We start from the raw sequence: 24,227 nt of genomic DNA on the forward strand, positions 1-24,227 counted from the left end.
CAAATTTATAACTTACAGGTTTTGGCAAACTATCCTCTCTAATTGAGTAAAAGAGGTTTGGGGTGTTTTTTTTTTTTACTTTGGCTAGAATGAAACTGCAGCCACATCTCTTCTAGACTGCGTTAATTTCGTCTTTGGTTTTTGTTTTTTTAAACTTGTCTTTTGTGCACAGCGTTTATCCCATCTTCAGCTAAATCCCCTCCCCTCTTGTCTTCATTTGCTTTGTAATCGTGTAAAAAACGTCGCTAGATGTACCATTGTGGCGACTGTAACCTAGGTTTAAGGTGCCAATTGGCTTTTACATCTTTGCTTCTAATACTGCAACCAGATATATCTATATCGATATCTATATCAATATCAATATCTATATCGATATAGATTATAGATAGATAGATAGATATGCGTGCTTGTTGATATTCCCAAAGAACTCTAACAGGTTTGTAAGACCAGACAAGCCCAACCACCCAGCTCCTGTGAGATGAGAGGGGAAGGGAAGAAGTGAGGGGATGAGAGCCTTCTTCAAAATGGCTCTCACATTCCATGCATTCTTCGTACACCTCAACCATTAGCTGTTTTTTGTTTTGTTTTTTGTTGGTTGTGGGGGGCAAGCTCTTGAGCCATTAAAGAAGTCATTAGCATTCTTTTGCCGGACATAATGATAAGGCCAAGCCAGCCTTCCTAACAAATCTTTCTTCCCGTTTTGGAGATTATTTTTATCTTATTTTATATTGCAGCTTTTCCCCAAGGAGATCAGGGTGGCATAAATGCTTCTCCCTCTCCCTGTTTTCTCGCTCTTCACAATCACCCTGTTGTGCTGAGTGATGGTGCCTGGCCTAAGGTCGCTCTGTAAGATTCATGGCCAGAGTAGGATTCGAACCCTGGCCTCCCAGGGCCTAGATCAAAGATGTGACAATTACACCAACCTGTTGTCACATTACTTACCAAGCAATGCCAAGGTTTTGTAGGATGGGTGGGTGTGGCAGAAGAGCCCCCACTTCCCAACTCACTGGCCATTTTTCCTGTGGACCCAAAGTCTCCTATGACTCACCCCAACACATCTTCCAAGACCTATTGCCAGCAACAGGCAATATATCTCTACACATGGAGCTTCCCCAGTCCTTTCCGTCCACAGAATGGTTCCTAAGCCCCTCCCAGCTGCCCCTTGGCCAGCTTTAGGATTTCAACTTTAAGCAAGTATTTTCTCTTAAATGCATACTCTGATTTGGGAATGCTCAAACCAAGATGCGTTGGCTTCATTCGTTTTGTTCTTAGTTGTCCTTATCAACCAATACCTGAAACCTGGACCTCTCCAGGCCCCTTGTTTTCTTTGTTCCATATTGCATTCTAAATCGTCTCTTTACCAAAACTTAAGCGCTCTGGCCCGATTGAAATAGCACACGAGCACTCTTGAGAAGCAGGACAAGAATAGAAGCTGTGACTTGCTGGTGGAAGTTCACCAGTGGAATTCACCTACACAACCCCTCTTATTTGCCACTGTCCCATTTTCCAGTCCGTGAAGCAGCTCACAGGAAGCAAAAGCCATAAAAATCCATGTCAGAAAAAAATTGTTTTACATAAATAGCTATAAAACATAGCACAACCAACCAACCAAACACAAACCGAAGCAACAGTCAATGAGCAATTAAGCAGCCAATCAAAATAGTAAAAACTCATTTACGAAGCGCATCATCGTCGCTAACGATTAAAATCCCCAGAGAGCCACAGAGTCACGACTTGACATCTAAATGTTGCTAGTCTTGGCATCTCCCATGTTTGTTTGGCAAGGCCATTTCAGAAGCAAGGCATTGCCACTGAAAGACTCTCCTCTGTTGCCAGCTGCCTAATCTTTGAAGGCAGCAGCACCCAGAGGAGGGTGTTGGATGCAAGTGAGGGCTGGACCAGTTCACATAGGAGAAAACATGGATGTTTCCTCTTTGTGTTCGTTTATGGACAATTGCAGCTCTTGCATGGACTGTGCACCTCCATCATCCCTGTTTATTTCAGCGGCACCTTCACAGAAGACTTTCCCGTCAGCTTGCGTGCCTAATGAACTGTGTTTTTCGATCACGGGTAAGAAAGAAGCAGATCTTGATACCCGGGAAAACTTGATAATTCTTGGATGTGCGCCACCGCCATCATCACAGAGCTACTTTTACAATACAAATATTTTCAAACGAACATAAGACAGTCTTGGCCCTGCCTGGATTAAGACGATGACGACAATAATGGATGTGCCGACCAGAGTCTGTGGATTTAAAGAGACAGGTGTAGGATATAAAATGTCCCTGCAAATGCTGGAGAAGCAGGGACTGTTCTGAAGAGCGATAGGCTGAATTTGATCCGGTCCGGGGGAGCGTTCTGAGCCAAAGTGGAAGCCCCCACCCACTTGAGCCTTATGCTGGTTTCAGCAGCTGTCAAAAAGGGTACGATTGTGAAATTGGCTCAGAATGCTTTCCCTGATCGGGTTAAATGAAATGCAGAAAATTCTATTATTTCCACTTTCTTGGTGGATTTTTATTTCCACACCAACCATCCCATTCTATAGCCAACACCGCTTTTGTAATGAATGAATTGAGGTTATGTATTCATAGCAGCAGGGAGCAAATTTGTATGATGATGATGATGATTATTATTAGTAGTAGTATAGTTTCTATCCTAACCTTCCTCCCAAAGGAGCCCAGGATAGCAAAAAACCAAACAATAAAACAATAAAAACATCTGAAAAACAGTTCCAATACAGATACAGACCATGAAAGCTATTTGCCTGTCTTAGAGGAATTGCTGGTTGTGCTGTGTCAAAGCCCCCTTAAATGTGGTAATAAATAAGTTTTGTTGTTGTTTAGTCGTTTAGTCATGTCCGACTCTTTGTGACCCCATGGACTAGAGCACGCCAGGCACTCCTGTCTTCCACTGCCTCCCGCAGTTTGGTCAAACTCATGTTCGTAGCTTCGTTAAAGAAGTTTAACTGTGTGGTATAAGGCGCAGCAATATTCTGGGATGAGTAGGCTTAGGATCCTATAGATCTTGGTCTTTCTGGCAATTTTTTTATCTGTTCTCAAAGGGCTGATGTGCCGTCTTACCACTTGACTATATTGTCACTAGTGCACTTTCCTCAGCTTTTAGAGGAGAACCCCCAGTTCATCCACATGCACACTGGCCGGTCTTGGGAAAGCCAGTTTTCTCAGGGAATATCTGCATCAGTGCTTTAAACACATGGAACATTCCTCTCCCCACTGAATCTTGGGAACTGTAGGTGTAGGGATATAACACAGGGGCAAGGAGCATGTGACCCTCCCAATGGTGCTTGCCTCCAAGTCCCACCAGCCCCAGCCAGCATGGCCAATGGTTAGGGAGGTTGGGAGCTGTAGTCCCAACAACATCTGAGGGGCAACAGGTTCCCCATCCCTGCTCTTAGATAGTTGCTGAGACCCCACATCCCAGACAGTGCCCACAGGCCCAGATACCTGCCCTGAAGTCTGGGCCAGCAAGCCACCATTTAAATTTCCCACAATGCCCCTTATGCTGTGTCATCTACTGCACCCTTCCACCACAGTCCCTCCAAGTGTCCCTATTTTCCAGGGACATCCCTGATTTAGAGAAGCCGTCCCGGTTTCTATTATGATCCTGGAATGTCCCGCTTTTCCTTAAGATGTCTCCATTTTCATTGGAGAAATGTTGGAGGGTATGGAGTTATCTGACCCCCGAGCCGTCTGAAGGCAATCCTGTACAGTGGTACCTCGGGTTACATACACTTCACGTTACAGACTCCGCTAACCCAGAAATAGTGCTTCAGGTTAAGAACTTTGCTTCAGGTTGAGAACAGAAATCGTGCTCCGGCAGCGTGGCGGCAGCAGGAGGCCCCATTAGCTAAAGTGCTTCAGGTTAAGAACAGTTTCAGGTTAAGTACAGACCTCCGGAACGAATTAAGTACTTAACCCGAGGTACCACTGCATAGGGAAGTGGGTTTTTTTTTTTTAATGTTTAATGCTTTATTATGTTTTTATGTATGTTGGAAGCTACCCAGAGTAGCCGGGGCAGCCGAGTAAGATGTGTGGGATATAAATAGTGAAATTATCATTATGGAATGGAACGTCCCTATTTTCACCAGAGAAATGTTGGAGGGTATGCCACCACTGCAAGTAACCTGAACTGGTCCCAATAACAATGTACATATATTTCCAGTCTCACTCTCTTCTCAGATACTATATACCTCTCTGAAGTGCTGTTAAAATGAAATACCAAAAAAAAAAAAAAGGAGCAACCACTTAACATTCATTTCAGAAATGCAGCAAATAGAATTCTAGTGGAGCCACAAATGCAAAAGGGCTGAGGTACTTGGAGGGGGCTATTGCTGCATTTTCCTGCCCAGCGAGGCCCTGATATATATGCAGAGATTAGCACTTGAGGTGAGCGAGTTTGTATGCCTTTCTGTCAAGGGAGTGGTCACAAGGGCTGGAGGGCATTGTATACAGAGCAGGCTGGAGCTTGCCTTGCAAAACTGAGAGCAGCAGTAAGCAAGATAATACTGTACCACTTTCTTCACCATCATCTTTGTCTTTCATCACAAAGTCCTGGGGGGAAAAGAGAGGCTCAGAAGGATATGTAAAAAAGGTAACAGTTAAGTCCAGTTGCAGACAACTCTGGGATTGCGGCGCTCATCTCACTTTACAGGCCGAGGGAGCTGACGTCTGTCCGCAGACAGTCTTTCTGGGTCATGTGGCCAGCACGACTAAGCTGCTTCTGGTGAAGCCAGAGCAGCGCAGGAAACCAGAGCAGCGCACGGAAATGCTGTTTGCCTTCCTGCCGGAGTAGTACCTATTTATCTATTTGCACTTTTTGGCGTGCTTTTGAACTGCTAGTTTGGCAGGAGCTGGGACCTAGCAACGGGAGCTCACCCCGTTTCGGGGATTCGAACCGCTGACCTTCTGATCGGCAAGTCCTAGGCTCTGTGGTTTAACCCACAGCGCCACCAAAAGAAAGACCCCAGATGTATCCTCATTTGATCCTGCTGTTTCGTTAAAAGTATTTTTTGAGAATGGGAGACTGGGTGACAGCGATACTGTATTCACGTGGATTTGTGCATGCAGAAAAGTAAATGTTTCCAAATGCTATTTTCCAGGGAAGGCCGGTCCACAAGATCCCTCCTCTTCTTCCCACTCTCATCCCAGCTTCTTCCCTCTTGCTTTTCTCACAACTCTGCCTAATATATCTGTCAAGTGCTGGAAAGTCTGATAGAGAGTTGAGGCCTTTGACTCACAGCATTTGGCCTTAAGGTCAATTACCTGCTCTAGAGATGTTGCCTTTAATTGCCTGCCAACCATCACCATAGTAATGCCATAGAACAGGCACGTCCAACAGGTAGATCACTAAACCACTTAGTCTCCCCTAAAAAAAGCTCAACATTTTGACCTGAACCTCAAAAAAGGGGGTAGATCACTGCCAGTTTATAAGGCTGTGAGTAGATCGCAGTCTCTTGGGAGTTGGCCACCCCGCCATAGAAGAAAGGAAAGCTTGTGTGGATGATTCTGAGGGAGAAATAGGGGCGGGGGGGGGGGGATGAACACCTTTTTTTTTCAGAAGGCAACAAGAACAACAAAAGCAGTTGAGCAATGGTTTTCTGTAAACAGATGTCCCAATGTTTAGTAATGGCTCTGTAGAGGTGGAAGCTGTTATTGTGCAGGACAATGTAAGCTGTCACCCTGTGAAGAGCAGTAAATGAGTGAAAACATGTGGGTTGCTGAAGTTGATGAGTCATCAACTTCCCACTTGCTCTAAAGCTGCCTTCCTTTGATGTAGCCCAGCCGCAAAATCCACTCTCCCTTCCGTCCCAGGAACATGGCAGAGCCCTGATAAAGGAACCCCCGTGTGATAGCTGTGTACAATATGTACGTTTATAATAGCCCCTTAAACAAAAATAGGAGATTTCCTATTTCCCCCCCTACATTTCCTTTCTTCTTCTTCCTCTTCTTCTTCTTCTTTTATTATTATTATAAAACAATTAATGCTTAGGTGTTGAGTAAGTATTCCAATCTGGTTTCATGAGCCTGTATAATATTAAATCCAGGAAACAGAGACTGGTGCAGAGAGATGGATCATTACAGCTGGCGAGTAGTGGAAAAGGACTGGCAATATTTTTCCTGCTGCTGCCTGCTGGTTGTGGGGAGAAAAAACACCAGCCCTGGTTCTTTTTCTCCCTCTCTTGGCTAGGATGCAGTGGAAGTGAGGGATTAGAAGCTAGTCACTCTTTTAAAATATCGCGTGTGTGTCATTAGTACAAAATGCTAGAGGACATGCGATCTTTTCGAGTGGGAAGTTCCGAAAGGAAACGTAACCCCGCGGGGGAATGTAGACTTTGGCCCCAAACTGCCTCGATTCTAATACTCAGGCTCGCTCTGCAAAGTGGTCCAAACAGGAGACCCCTTGCTCTTAACTTGCACTAACCAGAGTCGAAGGGCGGAGAAAAAATTCTCATCCGGCAAGAGGCAGTTTCAGCCATCATTGCTGCCCCTTCCCTCCTTACAGCTGTCGCTGTAGCTGTTTAGTTGAATGGCTATGGGAGGGGGGGAGAAGTGACAGAGATTTAGCCTTTCGCTTATCCAACCCTCAGCTGTTCAGCCAAGCATTGGGGGGACTGGGCAGCCTCGCCTCTCCCCATAGCGTGAGGGAGAGAAAGAGGGGTGCTGCTGTTGCTCCACGGCCCCCTCCCATCTGTGTTGAACATTCAACTGAGTGTGCATTAGGGACTAATGTGACACACTGACTTCCCCAAAATATATGCACAAGTATGACTGACCCAACAGGAGTGCTCTTGTTCAGAGCTCAAGCCAGGTGGCCCGTGTCTCACTGTTATCCATTTTCATTTTCCAACCTAAAGTCAACTTTCCATAGCTAGTGAGCACGCCCAATCCTCTTCAGTCTGTTTTGGCATGTCTCCACCACCTCCCCTTTATCACCGGTTACATGGAAACATAGGGAGCCGCCTTATCCCAAGTCGGACCATTAAAGTACATTGGTCTACTACACCTACTGTCAGGGTTCCAGCAGCCCGGTTTGGGTTCTGGTCCTGTTGGCACAACAGTAACCGCCCTGAGATCTCCAGGTATAGGGCAGTATATAAATAATAATAATAATAATAATAATAATAATAATAATAATAATAATAATATCTGCTTTAAGATCTGCTCAGGCTCTTCTCCAGATGCTTTCTTTATCAGTGGCAAGTTGTACAAGAGGCAGGGCCTTTTCAGTAGTGACCCCCTCACCAGGGAATGTCATTCCCAAAGACGACAACGGCAATATTTATTTATTACATACATACCCCGCCCATCTGTCTGGGTTTCCCCAGCCACCCTGGGTGGCTCCCAACACAATATTAAAAACATGACAAAACACAAAACATTAAAAACTTCCCTAAACAGGGTTGCCTTCAGAGGTCTTCTAAAAGTCAGATAGTTATTTCCTTGACATCTGATGGGAGGGCGTTCCACAGGGCAGGCGCCACTACCAAGGAGAGGCCTGCGTATGGTGCAAGTTTTTTGGAGTCAGGCCAAATTTTATTTTTTATTTTTCTAATTTAACCCAGGAATTTTAATCTTCTACAAATCCTGGTCTGCTGAGGTGGTATTATTATTATTATTATTATTAATTATTATTATTATTATATTTACATTACAGTGCAATTTGTTTGCAAAATTATGTTGTATGCTACCCTGAAATCCAAATAGGATGAAGAGTAGTACAGAAATGTTTTGATAAATAAAAGAATGAACTCACTAATAGAGAGAGCGCCGAATATTCTTTTGTGACGAATAAAATGACAATAGGATGTTTTTTCAGAATCTGCATTCTATTTTAAGGATGTCAGAAGCTGTAAATAACTTTGCAGTAAGGTACTCTTGCATCCTGTCCTTGTTGTTTTGAGACCTTACTGTACTGGCCTTCACTTACCTGGCCTAGAAGCCCCTTTTTGAGAACCACATGCTCCTGTTTGCAACCAGGAACTCTGACAGAAGCCCGACACGCCTGCAGAGCAGGTTTGCCTAACCTGCTGCTGACACAATACTTGTGGATTGCTGTCACCGACCAAACTTCAGGATTTACCTGTCTTAAGCTTTCCGTAAGCTTATGCGAAGATTTTGTTCTCTCTTAAAGTTTGCCATGAATTATGCTGGGTTCATACTCCCCCCCTCCCTGTTTTTACCCCTCTAAAGGATTTAATCCCTACAAATGTTTGCCTTCTTTTTCAATCAATAATGTGGCAGTTTCGTATTGCTTCAGTGACCTCTCTTTTTCAGACGCGTCCTGGTTCCAGCACACTTTGAATCAGGGGTGGGGAACCTTTTCTCAGCCCCGGGGCCACATTCCTGTGGCTGTAGGGATAAGAGGCAAAAGTGGCCAGAGCTACAAATGTGAATTTTAGCTTGGTACAGTGGACCTTGCACTCGCACAACAAGGCAAGCAAGAGGCATTTTCAGCATTTAAGGACATATTCCAGCTAGGCAGAAATACTCAGGGTGTGTGCATGATAATGGTCAGATTTTGGGTCAAAATCTGTACATTCACAAACTGAAGTTGGTTTTACCCGATGTACCGATTTTGTTTATAACCGTGTATAGAATGCTTACTTTTGCCAAAGAAAGCAAGGAGCAATTACCGTATTTTTCACTCTATGAGACGCACTAGACCGTAAGACGCACCTAGTTTTTAGAGGAGGAAAACAAGAAAAAAAATATTCTGAATCTCAGAAGCCAGAACAGCAAGAGGGATTGCTACGCAGCAAAAGCAGCGATCCCTCTTCCTGTTCTGGCTTCTGGGATAGCTGCGCAGCCTGCATTCGCTCTATAAGATGCACACACATTTCCCCTTACTTTTTAGGAGGGAAAAAGTGAGGCTTATAGAGCAAAAAATATGGTATTCTACGTGTCTGAATACATGGATAGTGAATGACTCTCTTGAATCCAAGTATAAAAAGAATCTCTCTCCTTTTTTCATACTTGCCTCAGCTTTCTTGGCCTATAAAAAGCCTTAGACATTTTTTTCCAGGGATAGCTGAAATTTGGGGGCTAATTATAAACCAGTCTTTAAAAATAAATAAGCAGCTTTCCGCACCTTATGAAGTTAAGCCATGTTTGCTAAGTGCAGCTTCCCCTTGAATTCCTTGAACTAGGAGCACATTTAGATGTATCTCAGAGTGAGGCCGCCCCTCCAAACAGATTCCACCTCCATGCTCTTGAATGAAGTTGAAATGCTCTTTCTTCGCCAGGATGGCACCAGAAGGGCAATCCAGGGCACTCCCTGACTTCTAGCTTCAGGCAGTTTGAACATCTAATGTTTGCATAGAACATTCCTCTCTCTCTTGTGCAGCTGCAGAGTTTCAGATTTATGCACCCTGCACCTTTTGATCAGTTTTTCAAGCAGCGTCGAATACCTTCTGTTGCATCGTTTGGCATATTTGAGTCCCTGTTCCCTCTAGTTGAGCTCTGCATCGTATCTGGAAATCTCTGCAGCAATGCCCAGCTACTTGTTTCTGTCTGTTGTGCAAATCTGTTGGAAGTGAGCGCTCTGTGGATGCAAGCGTGGTCATTGATTGATTGACTGCAACGCCAGGTAATGACTCTCACATTGGGAAGAGGCATTGTGGCGCAAACACCACACTACAGATAGTTTTCTTCACCTCCCAGGACTTTTCAGTGAAGGCAGTTTATGTGCTTAACTATGAGTCACTCTGTTGACTAATCGAGTGAGGAGAGATTGAGCGATGCCCATGCATGTGAAACTTCAAGAATCATTGCTTACATGCTTTCAAACTTTTCATGAGGCCACTGGAAGCTCAGCAATTATGTGTTTGAGGTGGGGTGTTTGAAAGCTAAAGTTCTGAGAAGCCCAGTATACCTGACAGAGAGTGTTGGACAAGAAGCTGGGAGGTGAAGGTTCAAATCCTCAATCAGCGTCGAAGATCACTGGGTGGCGTTGGTCACATCCAAACCACACATTTAAAGCCTTCTCCCACCACTTAGACAGGCATAGCCTCTCCCAAAGAATACCAGGAACTGTATTTTGTCAAGGAATCACTCAACAGCCTTAACAATCTACAGTTCCTAGGAGTCTTTGGGGGGAAGCCATGACAGTCAAAGTTAGAACATCTCTCATTCTAACAACCTGAAAGCTATCTCTGTGTTTCATGTGTCTGCTCTTGCTTTTTCCTTTCTGTGTGACCTCAGCTTCAGTACAGTGGTACCTTGGGTTAAGAACTTAATTCGTTCTGGAGGTCTGTTCTTAACCTGAAACAGTTCTTAACCTGAGGCACCACTTTAGCTAATGAGGCCTCCTGCTGCTACTGCACCGCCAGAGCACGATTTCTGTTCTCATCCTGAAGCAAAGTTCTTAACCTGAAGTACTATTTCTGGGTTAGCGGAGTCTGTAACCTGAAGCGTCTGTAACCCGAGGTACCACTGTACTTTGTGCTGTTTTGCTTCCTTATTCCCCCCACCCCCAGTAGCTAAGGAGGGACAGGAAGCAGCTGGCAGGGCTCAGCATTTCAAATCCCTTTGCAGAAAACAGGGGCATTTCCAGTGGGTTTGGTCCAGATTACATGAAGGGTTAGAGTATTGGCTGGCAAAGAGGAGCAAAACAAAACACCAGGCTCTGCGGTTCCTTCCATTCTCAATTGGTGAGCGAGAAAGCAAATGCTGCAGCAAGGGAGTGCTGTGTGACAAATGTGTTTCCCAAAAGAGTAGATATCACTTGGCGCTGTGACATTTACAGCATGCCAGCAACCAGGGGTGGGGGCAGGAAGAGGCTATTGCCGAAAACAATGGCTGCTTTTAAAGTGGCCGCATTGTTAAAATAAGCCTTTGCAGTTGCTCCCTCTAGCATTTATTGGAGGTAGGTCTAGTATTTTGGACCTTGTCCAAATATTGATTGATTTTACTTATACTGTATGTTGCTTTCCCACAGCAAGCTGTGCTACAGCAAACATTCAATACATCAGAACACTGGAAATACATACTATATATGTATATCTAGGCTTAAATTGCATAAATACAAGGCAAAAATGAAAGTTAAGCAACAATAAAGTTTCTGGTACTGGCCAAGGAATGTTTCATAAATGCAGTTCAGAGGAGAGGGGTAGATGCCATACAGCTGGCATACAGGCTAGATGACATAGGCTCTCACATTTCTCCTCCAATTACAGCAAAATTCAAATGGCAGGGTGGGCAGTGATGGCAAGTCTTTTCCACAGCCTCCTGGAAGTACCAACAGCTGGTGCAGGTCTTATTGCAAATATGCAGGGGAAACAATAAAACAGTGCTCACCCTTTTTAAAGGCGGGAAGGTAAACGGCGTTTCCGTGTGCGGCTCTGGCTCGCCAGAGCAGCGTGGTCACGCTGGCCACGTGACCCGGAAGTGTCTCCGGACAGCGCTGGCCCCTGGTCTCTTAAGTGAGATGGGCGCACAACCCCAGAGTCTGTCAAGACTGGCCCGTACGGGCAGGGGTACCTTTACCTTTTAACATATTTGGGTTTTAGGCAACACACCCTCTGGTCACTTACCCCTCAGATCAGCCCCATACCGAACAACAGAGAAAAAGTATGTGCATACTCACATTATTTTCCCCTAGGGATTGGGGTGAAAGTAAAATCTACTAGAATTAATCTAAGTCTTGGGGAACAGGTAGAGCTGAACAAGGAAGTAGGAAAAGTATTGCTCTTCCAGCTTCTCCTTAATCTCTATGTGCTTTTCTTGGGGAGACGGGGGCGTTCAGATCCTTTGTGGGCACCATGGGAAGACCTCAAGGGCACCATTGTGCACACGGGCACCATGTTGGCGGCCCTTGTGGTAAAAGGTTCAGCTACATTTTGGACCTCAGGAAGAAAGCTGAGTTTTGAATGGAGGTGCTAGGTTGGATTTTAAAAAGCTTCCCTAACTGAGTTCGGTGATTTACAACTTGCAGCCAAGTTGTATGTTTTCAGTAACGTTCCTAATTTCTCCTAAAATCCCAAGCGTGTCACCGCCTGCAGCTTTTATCTTTTTTATGCAGGAGAAAGGAAACTTATATCTGCTTAATTACAGGCTAAAACTAGTATGGCAAAAGAATATGGCGAAACACTGCAATATGGAGACTGTTGTATGTTCATCAGCCCTCAATGAATGGAATTTAAGTGTAAACCTGTCTTTACGTTTTGAAACTACCAGTTTATTCATCCATTTCAGAATTTGGTTTTTGGAAAGGAGCTCCCAGGTTCAGTCCTTGGCATTCCCGGTTTTGGGGGTGAGCCCTTAAATATGAGCAAGATCTCTTCTCCAGAATCAAGAGAACTTCTGCCAGTCAGTCATTGCTGATTTAACAGTTGGATTTCTGATTCTAAGAACTAGTTCGTGGAAAAAATATGGGCATGGCTCATTTAAGGCACTAAGACCAAATGGGCAACCAAGGAGAGCTTCATCGCAATTATTCTCATAAACATGCCTTTGGGAACCTATCCTTTGCCAAATTTGTAAACTTTATCCAGCAGTCAAATAGATATTAACCTACTCTCATTTCTGCTAGGAGCATTCTCATTTAAGGTCATAATGTGGGTGGCGCTGTGGGTTAAACCACAGAACCTAGGACTTGCTGATCAGAAGGTTGGTGGTTCGAATCCCTGCAACGGGGTGAGCTCCTGTTGCTCGGTCCCTGCTCCTGCCAACCTAGCAGTTCAAAAGCACGTCAAAGTACAAGTAGATAAATAGGTACCGCTCCGGCGGGAAGGTAAACGGCGTTTCCGTGCACTGCTCTGGTTTGCCAGAAGTGGCTTAGTCATGCTGGCCACATGACCTGGAGATGAGCGCCACAACCCCAGAGTCGGTCATGACTGGACCTAATGGTCAGGGGTCCCTTTACCTTTACCTAATACAGTCGTACCTTGGAAGTCGAATGGAATCCGTTCCGGAAGCTCCTGCAGCCAATTGGAAGCTGCAGCAGACATTCTGGTTCCAACGAACGTTTGCAAACCGGAACACTCGCTTCCGGGTTTGCGGCGACCGGGAACCAAAACGTTCAACTCGCAAGGCGTTCGGGATCCAAGAATCTGTACTGAAAGAATCGCTCACAGGTTATTTTCACGAGGGAACTCTTTCAGCCCAATATATTATTCAAGTCTTTATTCTGAAATGAGTCAAAATCAGAGGGGGGGGGGCCGGCGGCTTGGGAAGCTAAAGAATACAGGAAAGGCAAACATTGCATGGTGTCATACAAAGGGAGAATGAATTAGTATTGAAGGAAACCTTGAAGTGAGGAAGTGAGTCAGTCGCTGGAAGGAAGGGCATGTGAGCCATACAAAGTGAAAGTGACCTTGAGCTGCAAAGTTTGAAAATGTAGGGTAAAGGTGAAACCAAGCTTCGAATTACTTGTAAAAGTTGTGACAGAGTGTATATCTTTTCATATTCGAATGACTTCTATTATTATTATTATTATTATTATTATTATTATTATTATTATTCATAAGGCATTTACATTAGGGGGCACACAAACCAACTCAACATAATATTAGGGGAAATGAAGATAACACGAGAGAAGGATAGTGGTGGAAGAACGATCAGAGTACAAAGGCATATTGTTTAAACTGGGGTGTCCCAAACTTGAGTCTCCAGCTGTTTTTGGACTACAACTCCCATCATCCCAAGGTAACAGGACCAGCGGTCAGGGATGATGGGAATTTTTTGGATACTGATAAATATTACAGTTGTAACACCTAGCAAAAGTTAGGGGGAATGGCTGAGGTGCACAGATGGACAATCGGAGCTCTGGGTCATATTTGTGACTGAAATCTCCTCAGTTCCTCTCAGCCTAAAATGCCTGCGTTTCTGTTTTGCAGCCATATAGAGAAGATTACGACGTGGCAAGATCCTCGAAAGACCATGACCCAGCCATTGAACCACATGAGCCATCATCCTTCAGCCGCTTCCACCCCTGTATCGCAGAGATCCATGGCAATGTCACAGCCCAACCTGGGTGAGTAACAGGATGTTCAGAAAGGGCATTGGACTCTGTGCAAACAGCAGCACGATTCCAAATAATAAAAAGCTTCCCCTTTGATGGACACTCAGTATGACAGGTGGGGGGATGTTGCCTAACTTCTTGTGATTCATAAACTGATGTATTTTCCCTTCTGGATTAAGGCCTACATTGGGAGGCAGTGAGGGTGATATCAGAGGGCCCCCCCCCCCTTGATAGCTGTTCCTGGAAGTCTTTCTTGGTATCAGGTCATAGTAAATGTGCACACCCTCCAACAGTTTTCTGATGAAAACAGGGATAACCTAAATAATAATAATAATAATAATAATAATAATAATAATAATAATAATAATAAACTATTTATACCTCACCCATCAGACTGGGTTGCCATTATGGGCAGGTTCCAACATATAAAAAAATAATAATAAAACATAAACATTAAAAAAACTTTCCTATACAGGGCTGCTCAGATGGCTCAGGGGTCAGATAACTCCAAACCCTCCAACAATTCTTCAATGAAAATAGGGATGTCCTAAGGGAAAGTGGAAGGGGCGCAGGTGGTACCGTGGGTTAAACCACAGAGCCTAGGACTTGCCAATCAGAAGGTCGGCGGTTCGAATCCCCGTGACGGGGTGAGCTCCCATTGCTCGGTCTGTGCTCCTGCCAACCTAGCAGTTCGAAAGCACATCAACGTACAAGTAGATAAATAGGTACTGCTCCGGCGGGAAGGTAAACGGCATTTCCATGCGCTGCTCTGGTTCTCCAGAAGCGGCTTAGTCATGCTGGCCACGTGACCCGGAAGCTGTACGCCGGCTCCCTCGGCCAATAAAGCGAGATGAGCGCCGCAACCCCAGAGTCGGTCACGACTGGACCTAATAGTCAGGGGTCCTGACCAGGGAAAGTGGGACATTCCGGGATCAAATCAGAAACCACCCTGGCTTCTGTAAATCAGAGATGTCCCTGGAAAATATGGACAATTGAAAGGACTTAGTTTGTGCTATGTTTTACTTTGATAGAGAAACCACATTAACTTGTGAGTTGATGGTATGCATAACTATACACAGATAACCTGGGAGTTCTTCAAGTTCACTTTGTGGATCTGTGTTTGGATTTGCAACGCCGAACCAAATGAGTGTTATTTGTGCCATGATAATCTTCCTTTCTGTTTGCTTTCTCTTGGCAACTATCTCAGCAACTTTTATCTGGAGCATAAAGGGCGAGTGTGGGATTGCTCTCTGAGTCACTGGACAGTGGCAAATGTATCATGAGAATCAAATATAAAGAATAAACCTGAGTAAACCCCCGAAAGCTAGGGGACAATTAAGTGAGTCATACCAAATGGTAATAGTGAGCTTGCTTCCTGCAATATCCTAAGGATCAGAGTGAGTAATACGTTGTTAAAAACTGAAATTAACACTCTTATTGCTTCACACCAATCATGACATAGCTGCCTATACAGAGGTTTGAATTGGCCTAATAAAACATGGTAAAAATGGTAAGACCCCAATGGAAGAGAAAGCCCATAATTGACAGACCCTCACCCCTCAGATGCACCTCTCGGCCTCCCTGACCAGATTGGTGTATGTACTTACTTAAGATACTTGCATACTTCTTTGCAAAGTGAATCTTTAGAATCACCTCCCATTTGAATTAGACTGATGGCACTGTGGTGTCTGCTAAAAAAGAATTTTTCATAGGCCAGTTGACTGTAATAATTCTCCTGCTCATATGTAACCCTAAGCCAGACCATGGTTTAGTATGAATTAGCAAATATACAGACTCGTGGAAAGAAGATTGCAGCTGTTTTTCTTTTCTTTAGTGGTTTTCTTGCTGTGCTATGCTGAGTGAAGCCATGGTTTGGCTCAGCATATCATCTGAATTTAGGCTTATGGTTTACCTCTCTCCAGACAAACCACGAGCTGTAACCTAGGTGTGGCCAGGTATTTGGGCCTAATGTTGGCTGCTATTGTGTTTATTCTTTAAGTTTTAACATACTATTTTTTTGTACACTGCCTTATGATGTTTACATGAAAAGCAGTACAGAGATTGTTTTAATAAATAACTAATACTGATGGAAGCATTAAGAGATTATGACAGAAAATCGCAATATGCTTCAGATTATGTGAGCCAAAGCTAACCAAACTAAGCAGATGAGGATGTATTCAAGTTTTTAGACAAATGCAAAGTTGTTATTTTGAATTAGTGAATATTAAAACAGCACCTGAGCAATTGAGATTGGGGAAGACTAGGCTGTAATTCACATAGGGCTCTGGTTGGTTGGTTAGTTGCATGTATAGTCCCATGCATACTCAGGTTAGACAATGCAATTACGAACTGTGATTCCAAGTGCACAGAAAGCCTGATGGAGAATGCTTCCTGAATGGTTTGCCTGTTGTATTGCAGCCTGGGCCAATGTAGTCATTGAGAATGTGAGAAGAACCTACTGGATTAGCCAATGGCCCATCTAGTTCAGCACCATGATCTCCCAGTGGTCAACCAAATGCCTATTGGAAGCCCAAAAGCAATTTCTGAGTGCAATGGCATTTCATCACATGAGCGTGCTATTTGGAAAAAGAAGTGACTTTCTCTTTATTAATCATAGCAGTTACAACCCCATTCACATTTACCCAGAAAGTCCAGTTGAATTCAGTTGGAGCTTCTTTGAGTAGATGTGCATATAATTGCACTGCACGCTTTTCTTTCGGGAATCGTAATTCTATGTAAAATCAGGATCTGAACTGGATTTTAAAAACCTGGTTAAGAGGGAACCTGATTAGCATTAACCATGGTTAATACCTACATGGATGTGACCACTAAGCTAGAGATAAAGCTGACAAGGGAAGAGGAGATTCATGCTGGAGGTGGGGGACCACAGCATACATTCCCAGACATTGAAAACTGCCTTATACTGTATCAGACCATTAGTCCATTTGTCTACTCTCGGTGGTGGTTCTACAAATAGGGACACTCCCAGCTCTAGCAGGAGATGCTGGGATTGAGCCTGGGGCCTTGTGTATGTAGAGCCTGTGCTCTACTGCTGAATTATGTTTCGTCTCCTAATTTGCAAATTCTGGTTTTCAGAGCACCGGTGTTTGCAGTTCAGTGGCAGTAAGACCCATTTCCCCCCGGTCGTATCCCAATGCTGTAAAATCTGTTTCGTTGAGTTCATGTCAGGTATTTAAGCAAGCAGATTTTTTGGAACGCTGCTTGAGCCCCGAAGCCAGTTCTCTTGTGCCAACATCCCACCAGACAACACAAGCAGAATGGAAACTGGATAAGAAGTCAAAACCACCCTTCTGGCAATAGCTGGTTCAAAACCTTTTAGTGAAAGCAGGCTACACCTCTGTCTGTTGCCCTCGCGTTATTCAGCACCAGAGGAATTAAAAAATTCTTTTGAAGTTGTGCCATGAACAAGGTGGGGGCCTAGTTTTTTTCCAGGTCTGTGTCCTGGCCTGCACTTCCAATTACAAACACGTGTGTCTGTGTGTGTTTATCTTGCACTGCTTCCGATGATGAGATGGAAAGTTTGGCTCTTCCTGTATGGCGTGTTGCTTTTGCTTTATATCTCCCCTGCATCTATGTTTGCAGGGAAGCACACAAAAGTACCTGTGGAGGATCTATCAACAATAAAGCAACTAAACAGTAGTAACACCGTAGATAAGTCTTGAGGTAAAAAGTGATTGAAATTAACAGTTGTTCTGCCTGGTTTTGCTTCTCCCCTTGCTTTCTAGTCTCTGACTCATGCCGTAGATTTATGAGCTAAAGATCTCATATTCCCAGCTCAATATTTCTGAGATCTCTGCCGGTGTGTGTTTATCTCTTGTGTTTCTTCATGATGTATTTATGTCTAGTGCTTATGGCAGGACCATCTTCTTAACTGCGTGCATTCAATTTACAATCCATATTGATACTGGCACTGTCTTACATTGGGTCTAGATTGATTCCTTCTCCTAATATGGTTATATGCAAAGAACAGTTTCCCAGACTACAAGAAAAAACCACCTGTGTGGTGAAAGTATTCCTTCTTAAAGAGAAAAATGGTATAGGAACACCAGAAGAGGTTGCCAGATCAGGTCAGCGGCCCATCTTGTCCAGCATCCTGTTATCGCAGTCGCCAGGCAAAGGACTATGGGAAGCCTGAGGCATACTACCTCTGACTGCGAAGGGAGAACACTGGCTGGTAGCCCTTGATACTTACCCTCCTCGAATTTGTCTCAACCTCTTTTAAAGCCATCCAAAATGGTGGCACTCAGTATTTCCTATGGGAGTTCCATGGTTTATCTATGGAATGGTCTGTTCCTTTAAGAACAAACCTGACAAGTCCGCAATAACACCTTATGCAGAGAAACACAACAGTGCAGGCCTGGTGATCCCAGCGACTCTTCCCAGTAGGTCTTGCCCCAATGAAACAGTTGTAAGCACTGAAGGTCCCCACCTTCCCACCACTCTCTCCTCGGCTCCTCCTCCCCAGGGCCTTTCCCAAATAGTCGCAAACTGTGTTTGCACACAACCCATCTCTGTCCTGCTCTTTTCATTTCTCTGGATGTTCCAGGAAACCTGGTGGGAGGGGAGCTGGTTGCAGCAGGCGAATGAGACTCCTTGGCTCCTTCAGCCTGCCACATCCATGTCTCTTGCCCCCCACCTCCCTTCTCCCCAGCTTCCACTTCTGCCTCTGATTCTGGACTGCTCTCTGTCACAGCCTCTTCCTGCTCACCAAACCCTCTTGTGCCTTCAGCTTCTGACACCTTCTCCTCCCAGTCTGCTAACTCCTCTCCCTCTGACCATTCATTGTCATCCCACCAACAATCCCCTGGCTCTGAGCCTTCTTCCCCTGGGGGTTCCCCTGGGTGCCCCCCACTGCTCCTCTGCCTCCAGCCAATCCATGAGAGAGTCTTCCAAGGGCCATGTGCCAATGGTGGATGGCGCCAGTGGTTAAAGTGGATGGAACCAATAGTTTAAATGTTAACTTTGTGCAATAAGCTAGTTTCTACCCACATGCACCTCTGTATCCTCCGGGACGCAGGTGGCGCTGTGGTCTAAACCACTGAGCCTCTTAAGCTTGCTGATCAGAAGGTTGGCGGTTTAAATCTGCACAACGGTGGTAAGCTCCCATTGCTCCGTCCCAGCTTCTGCCAACCTAGCAGTTCGAAAGCACGTCAGTGCAAGTAGATAAATAGGTACCACTGTGGCAGGAAGGTAAATGGCCAGTAGCAGTTTAGTCATGACCCGGAAAGCTTTCTGTGGACAATCTCTGGCTCCCTCGGCCTGAAAAGCGAGATGAGCACCGCCTTTGACTGGACTTAACTGTCCAGGGGTCTTTTACCTTTACCTTTACACTGTATCCTCCAAGCAGACCTTTGGAATGCAGAGCAGATTCTCTGCCGCTGAGCTATGGCCTGTGTACCTCCTGGTTTCTTTTCCTAGAGGCCTTGCTGACACCAAAATGTTCCCCCTAATGCTACTTTGCCTTTCCTTCCAGTTGGCAATTCTGCAAGAAAATAAGAAGAAAGTGCTCCCTCCCCCTTTCTATCCTTTCCAACCGAAAAGGAATTCCGATCTGACCTTCCTACTTGGCAGTCTGCACCGTTGGCTTGCCAGACTGGCTGTAGGCCTCTGCAATTGCTGTTGTGACGTGATTGATGGGCGGCAAGTAGAAAAGCTGGTCTGGTGTTTGAGCTGGATGCAAGAGGTAGAAGTGTCAAAGGACAAAAGGCCCAATGAGTTGACATTGAGTCGAGAACCATGCCACACCGGTTCTCTGGGACAGCTTTCCATATCCAAAGTATTTTATCCTTTGGCTTCCGCCGGCAGTGTTGAACTAATGTATCGGCCACTCTTTCTCTGTCAGCCTTCTTGGCACTGCAGAGTAGGATTTTTGGCCTGGTTCTCATGTGCAAATGACAGCAGAGTGGCTCTTTGAAGTGCAGCCACTTGGAGAGAGCTCTGGTTGGTGAACTTCCCTTTAAAAAGAAAAGTCTTATAGTATCTTCAGGACTAGCGGCATAATTTTCCATGGACTAGAGCCCACTGTATCAGTTGCATGAAGTGTTCCCGTCTGTTGACAGATTGCATACACACACAGTAAGGGTGGTAACCAATAAAGTCGTTCTATTCATGCAAGGACACCTTCTAGCACTATGGTAAAGGTAAAGGGACCCCTGACCATTAGGTCCAGTTGTGACCAACTCTGAGATTGCGGTGCTCATCTCGCTTTATTGGCCGAGGGAGCCAGCGTACAGCTTCCGAGTCATGTGGCCACATGACTAAGCCGCTTCTGGCGAACCAGAGCAGTGCACGGAAATGCCGTTTACCTTCCCGCCGGAGCGGTACCTATTTATCTACTTGCACTTTGACGTGCTTTCGAACTGCTAGGTTGGCAGGAGCTGGGACCAAGCAACAGAAGCTCAACCCATCGCGGGGATTTGAACCACCGACCTTCTGATCGGCAATTTCTAGGCTCTGTGGTTTAACCCACAGCGCCACCCGCGTCCCAGCACTATGGTGCTTCCCTGCAAAATCTTCTCCAGGGTGTTGGGTGAACTCCCAGAACAGATCTGGGGGCATGTGGAGGAAGAAGAGAGAAAGGAGGTTCCATTGAGCAAGCTGAAGTCCTTGCATGAAGGACACAACTCTGGATACAGCCCAAACTGTTTGTGAATGGAGATAGATAGATAGATAGATAGATAGATAGATAGATAGATAGATGATAGATAGATAGATAGATAGATAGATAGATAGATAGATAGATATACACTAGGGTTGCCATATGTTCCAAGTTTCCCAGACATAGCCGGTATTTGGCCCTTGTAAACAGCGTCCGGGTGGAAATCGCTGAAATGGCCGGGAAAATCTTGGACGTATGGCAGCCCATGTAGAAAGTGTAGACTTGGGTGAATTTTGTTTTTTTTTTTTTTTTAAAAAAAAAAGCTCAAAACCTCATTATTATTATTATTATTATTTGAGATTTTGTGTCACTTTTTAAAATATGGCAACCCTATATACACATAATCACACACACACACATAGGTATGTGGGATAAGTGGAATCAGAAGTCCATGAAATGCAAAGGGCACCCTCTGTGACAGCTCCCTGCAGCAGTGTTTTCAAGCAACTGCGTCATGCTAGCGCAAACTGCATTAAAAATGGCTTGCATTATCTTAATGAGTATCGGCGCACATGGAGCTGCTTCACACATAAATGCAATCATGACATAGATCTGCCTTCATGCAGCTGCATTTCAAGTGGCCACCCACACTGCTATTCATGTATGAGGTTTTCCCCCCAGCTAGGATTACGATTTGATGTGCTCGATTCTTGGCTGATAAATAAGAACTGAATTTGCAAAAAAAGCATTCTTATGAATGCAGGCAAATGGAAACCTCTCCATTACCAGGTTTGCAGCAGCACAGCAGGAGGAGAAGTGGAGGAAGAACACCACTCCTGCCATTTCCTCTCTGGAAGACAACATGCTCACATTAGGCTGTGTGTGTGTACATGTGCACATGTGCACATGTGCAAGATATATGTGCTATATATTTGTGTGTGTGTGCATGTATGATGTGATATAGATCTTCTTCTTTTTCTTTGGCGATCACTCATAGCCGAGTAAGATTGTCTTCCATAAACATGGTTTTAACAATGAGTCCGTAAGTGACTGTGGAGGCCAATTCTGGATCCACACGTCCTTCCACAGTGGGGACATTGGTTTCCAGGCAGGAGTTGATCACGGTGTGGATTTGCCAAGCGTGCCTTCCTCCTAGCTCGTTTCTCCCTTGCATCCTGAGTTTGAGTGTCTTCAAAGCCCATGGCACCTTTGGTAAAGGCTGATCTCCAACTGGAGCGCTCGCAGGCCAGTGTTTCCCAGTTGTCTGTGTTTATACTACATTTTTAAAGATTTGCCTTGAGACAGTCTTTAAACCTCTTTTGTTGACCTCCAGCATTACGCTTTCCATTTTTAAGTAGAGTAGTTGCTTTGGAAGACGATCATCAGGCATCCGCACAACATGACCAGTCCAGCGAAGTTGATGTTGAAGAATCATTGCTTCACATAGGCACACTTTACAATTGCCTATGCTGTATTTTTCACAGCGGGTGGGGGGAAAGGAGAGGCAAGGAAAACACAAGCCTCTGCTCCTGCCCCTCCAAACTGCCTTGAAAGTGCCCACCTCGAGTGGAGGAGATAGGGCAGGCTTTCTCAGGCTTGGCTCCATCAATACTTTCCACCCATTCTGACTTACTTTTTTCTCTTTCTTCAAGTCACCAGGAAATCCTACAGATAAAAGCACAGTGCAAACCTCTGTTAACAACAATGAGTGGGTGAACCACACTTTCCATATCCTGCCGTGATAATATGGGATGTGACCTTCAGAGGTGGCGATTGTTCAGATCTGGGTACATTAGTCATGTGGAACTTCCAGAAATAAGGAGAATGAACTTACCTTTGCCAATGCTGGTGTTCGCTACAACAGACTTGAGATTTTGAGAGAGCACGCCCCGGCCTCAGCTCTATCGTAGCTTCACCTGCGCTGTGAAAGCTCTTCTGGTTTCAAGCTGTGTTTGATCACTGCAGATCCTGAAATGAACTGGCAGGTGCCAGATGGGGATTGTGATGAATAATACAGTTTTCAGGTGATGGATGTATAATTACTGAGGCACCTGAATCAACTTCTGCCCCATTTTGTAGAAAGGCTTTTCCTTTTCAAAAATGTTTTATTTTTCATTTTCACATTTTACAATATAATCCCACATCTGAGTTAGCAGACCCAAATGAAATATCCAGTCATCAGTGACCCCCCCTTTCTGTGGTTAATTTTGTTACATCTTTCCGCACTGCATATTCAGTTCATATCTTATCCACTAATCATCCTTTATGTTCTATTTAAGTTATTCTCACTGCGCATTTTTATATCAGTCCTGCTAGTGATTTCAGTTGTTTACAGTAATTCTCCAGATAATCAATAAATTTTCCCCATTCTATATTAAAACATCTCTCTTCTTGGTTTCTTAATCTTCTGCATATGCCATTCTCCTTTGTTCTTTGGGTATCTCCAAACCTATTATTCCTAAGAAAAAAAGCTCCTGGGTTGTTGTTTTTTTAAAAAACAAATATTATTTTCAACATTTTTTCCAGCTTAATATATATCATTTCCCAGTATGCTTTTGCTACCTTACGAGACCACTGTAGAAATATGTTTCCTTTCACTCAGTTGATGGAAGACCAGGCTGAAAAGATTTTGCTTCACAATCAGAGGGTTGGCTTTAGACATACCTACTTTCTCAAATGTGATCCTCCAGATGTAAGCGGCAATATATGTGTGATGTTTAGTGGGTAGAGACAGCCCGAGAGAAAAAGGCCTGAGTTCAAATCCCCACTCAGTTATCTTGGACCAGTCGTCTTTTCTCTTGACCTAACCCCATCTCAGGGTGGAGACACCTTGAGCGCAGAACAAATTGCATAAATTTGAGCGCACCATGCTGTAAGCATCAAGCAATTACATGAAGCCTATCCATGTCAGAACTGTCACCAGAGACAGGCCAGAACTGGTGTGCAAATGTGTACACAATTAGAAGGGTAAAACAGAGATGGACAGACTTTAGACTTGTGGGAACTTCCTTCTTGATTACTAGAAATTCTGAAATTCACCAACAATGAACCAGGCGAGAAAAGGTCTCCCGGGGGACAGAGCCAATTATCTACCCCACTTCAGTGAGCCATACAAATACAAAATCTATAAATACAGATCTGCACCTGAAAACTCAACACAACACAACACAACACAACTTAAAACACAAATCTTAAAACCAACCATCAGAGCACCACACAGACCTGGCCAAAAGCAATATTAATATGCATGTTTTGCAGGTGAGGGCCATAGAAGCTGACAGGTAAATGACTGGCAGAAGGCCATGACGGATAATCCTCCCCTCCTTTCAATTTTGTGTGTTAAATAATTGGGAGTAGGAAACTTTTTACTGATCTTCAAATCTTCCAGAAATGTACCAGTGGATTCTTCAAAAAAAACCCTAAACGTCTACCAGCCTCTGTTGGAAGGAGGAATTGAACATTACACCACTTCTGTGGGGAACAGGTTTTTGGGTGGCACTAATTTGGCAAAGTAAGGTCTAGAGTAATTTTGGGTAGTAATTTCTAGTGTCTGCCACATTCAGGTTTGGAAGGGAATTCCTGCTTCCATCTTCCCGCTTGGCTCATTTACTTGAGTCATTTGAAGCTA

At 44.5% G+C, this 24,227-nt stretch overlaps 1 protein-coding gene and 1 long non-coding RNA gene across 2 annotated transcripts in view; both read left to right on the forward strand.

Annotated features, from left to right (window-relative positions):
* Window positions 1-24,227, forward strand: part of LOC309369976 — a 260,636-nt gene that overhangs the window by 211,558 nt on the left and 24,851 nt on the right. The window lies entirely within an intron of this gene.
* WWTR1 (WW domain containing transcription regulator 1) overlaps window positions 1-24,227 on the forward strand; it is an 89,221-nt gene that overhangs the window by 40,143 nt on the left and 24,851 nt on the right. Inside the window, exon 2 of the mRNA XM_081911279.1 lies at window positions 13,856-13,992. Within this exon, the coding sequence (XP_081767405.1) occupies window positions 13,856-13,992 (137 nt within the window). The remainder of the gene's footprint in view (window positions 1-13,855; window positions 13,993-24,227) is intronic.

The sequence above is a fragment of the Podarcis melisellensis genome (genome assembly GCF_964234715.1).
Source record: "Podarcis melisellensis genome assembly, chromosome: 5".
Classification (NCBI taxonomy): Eukaryota; Metazoa; Chordata; class Lepidosauria; order Squamata; family Lacertidae; genus Podarcis; species Podarcis melisellensis.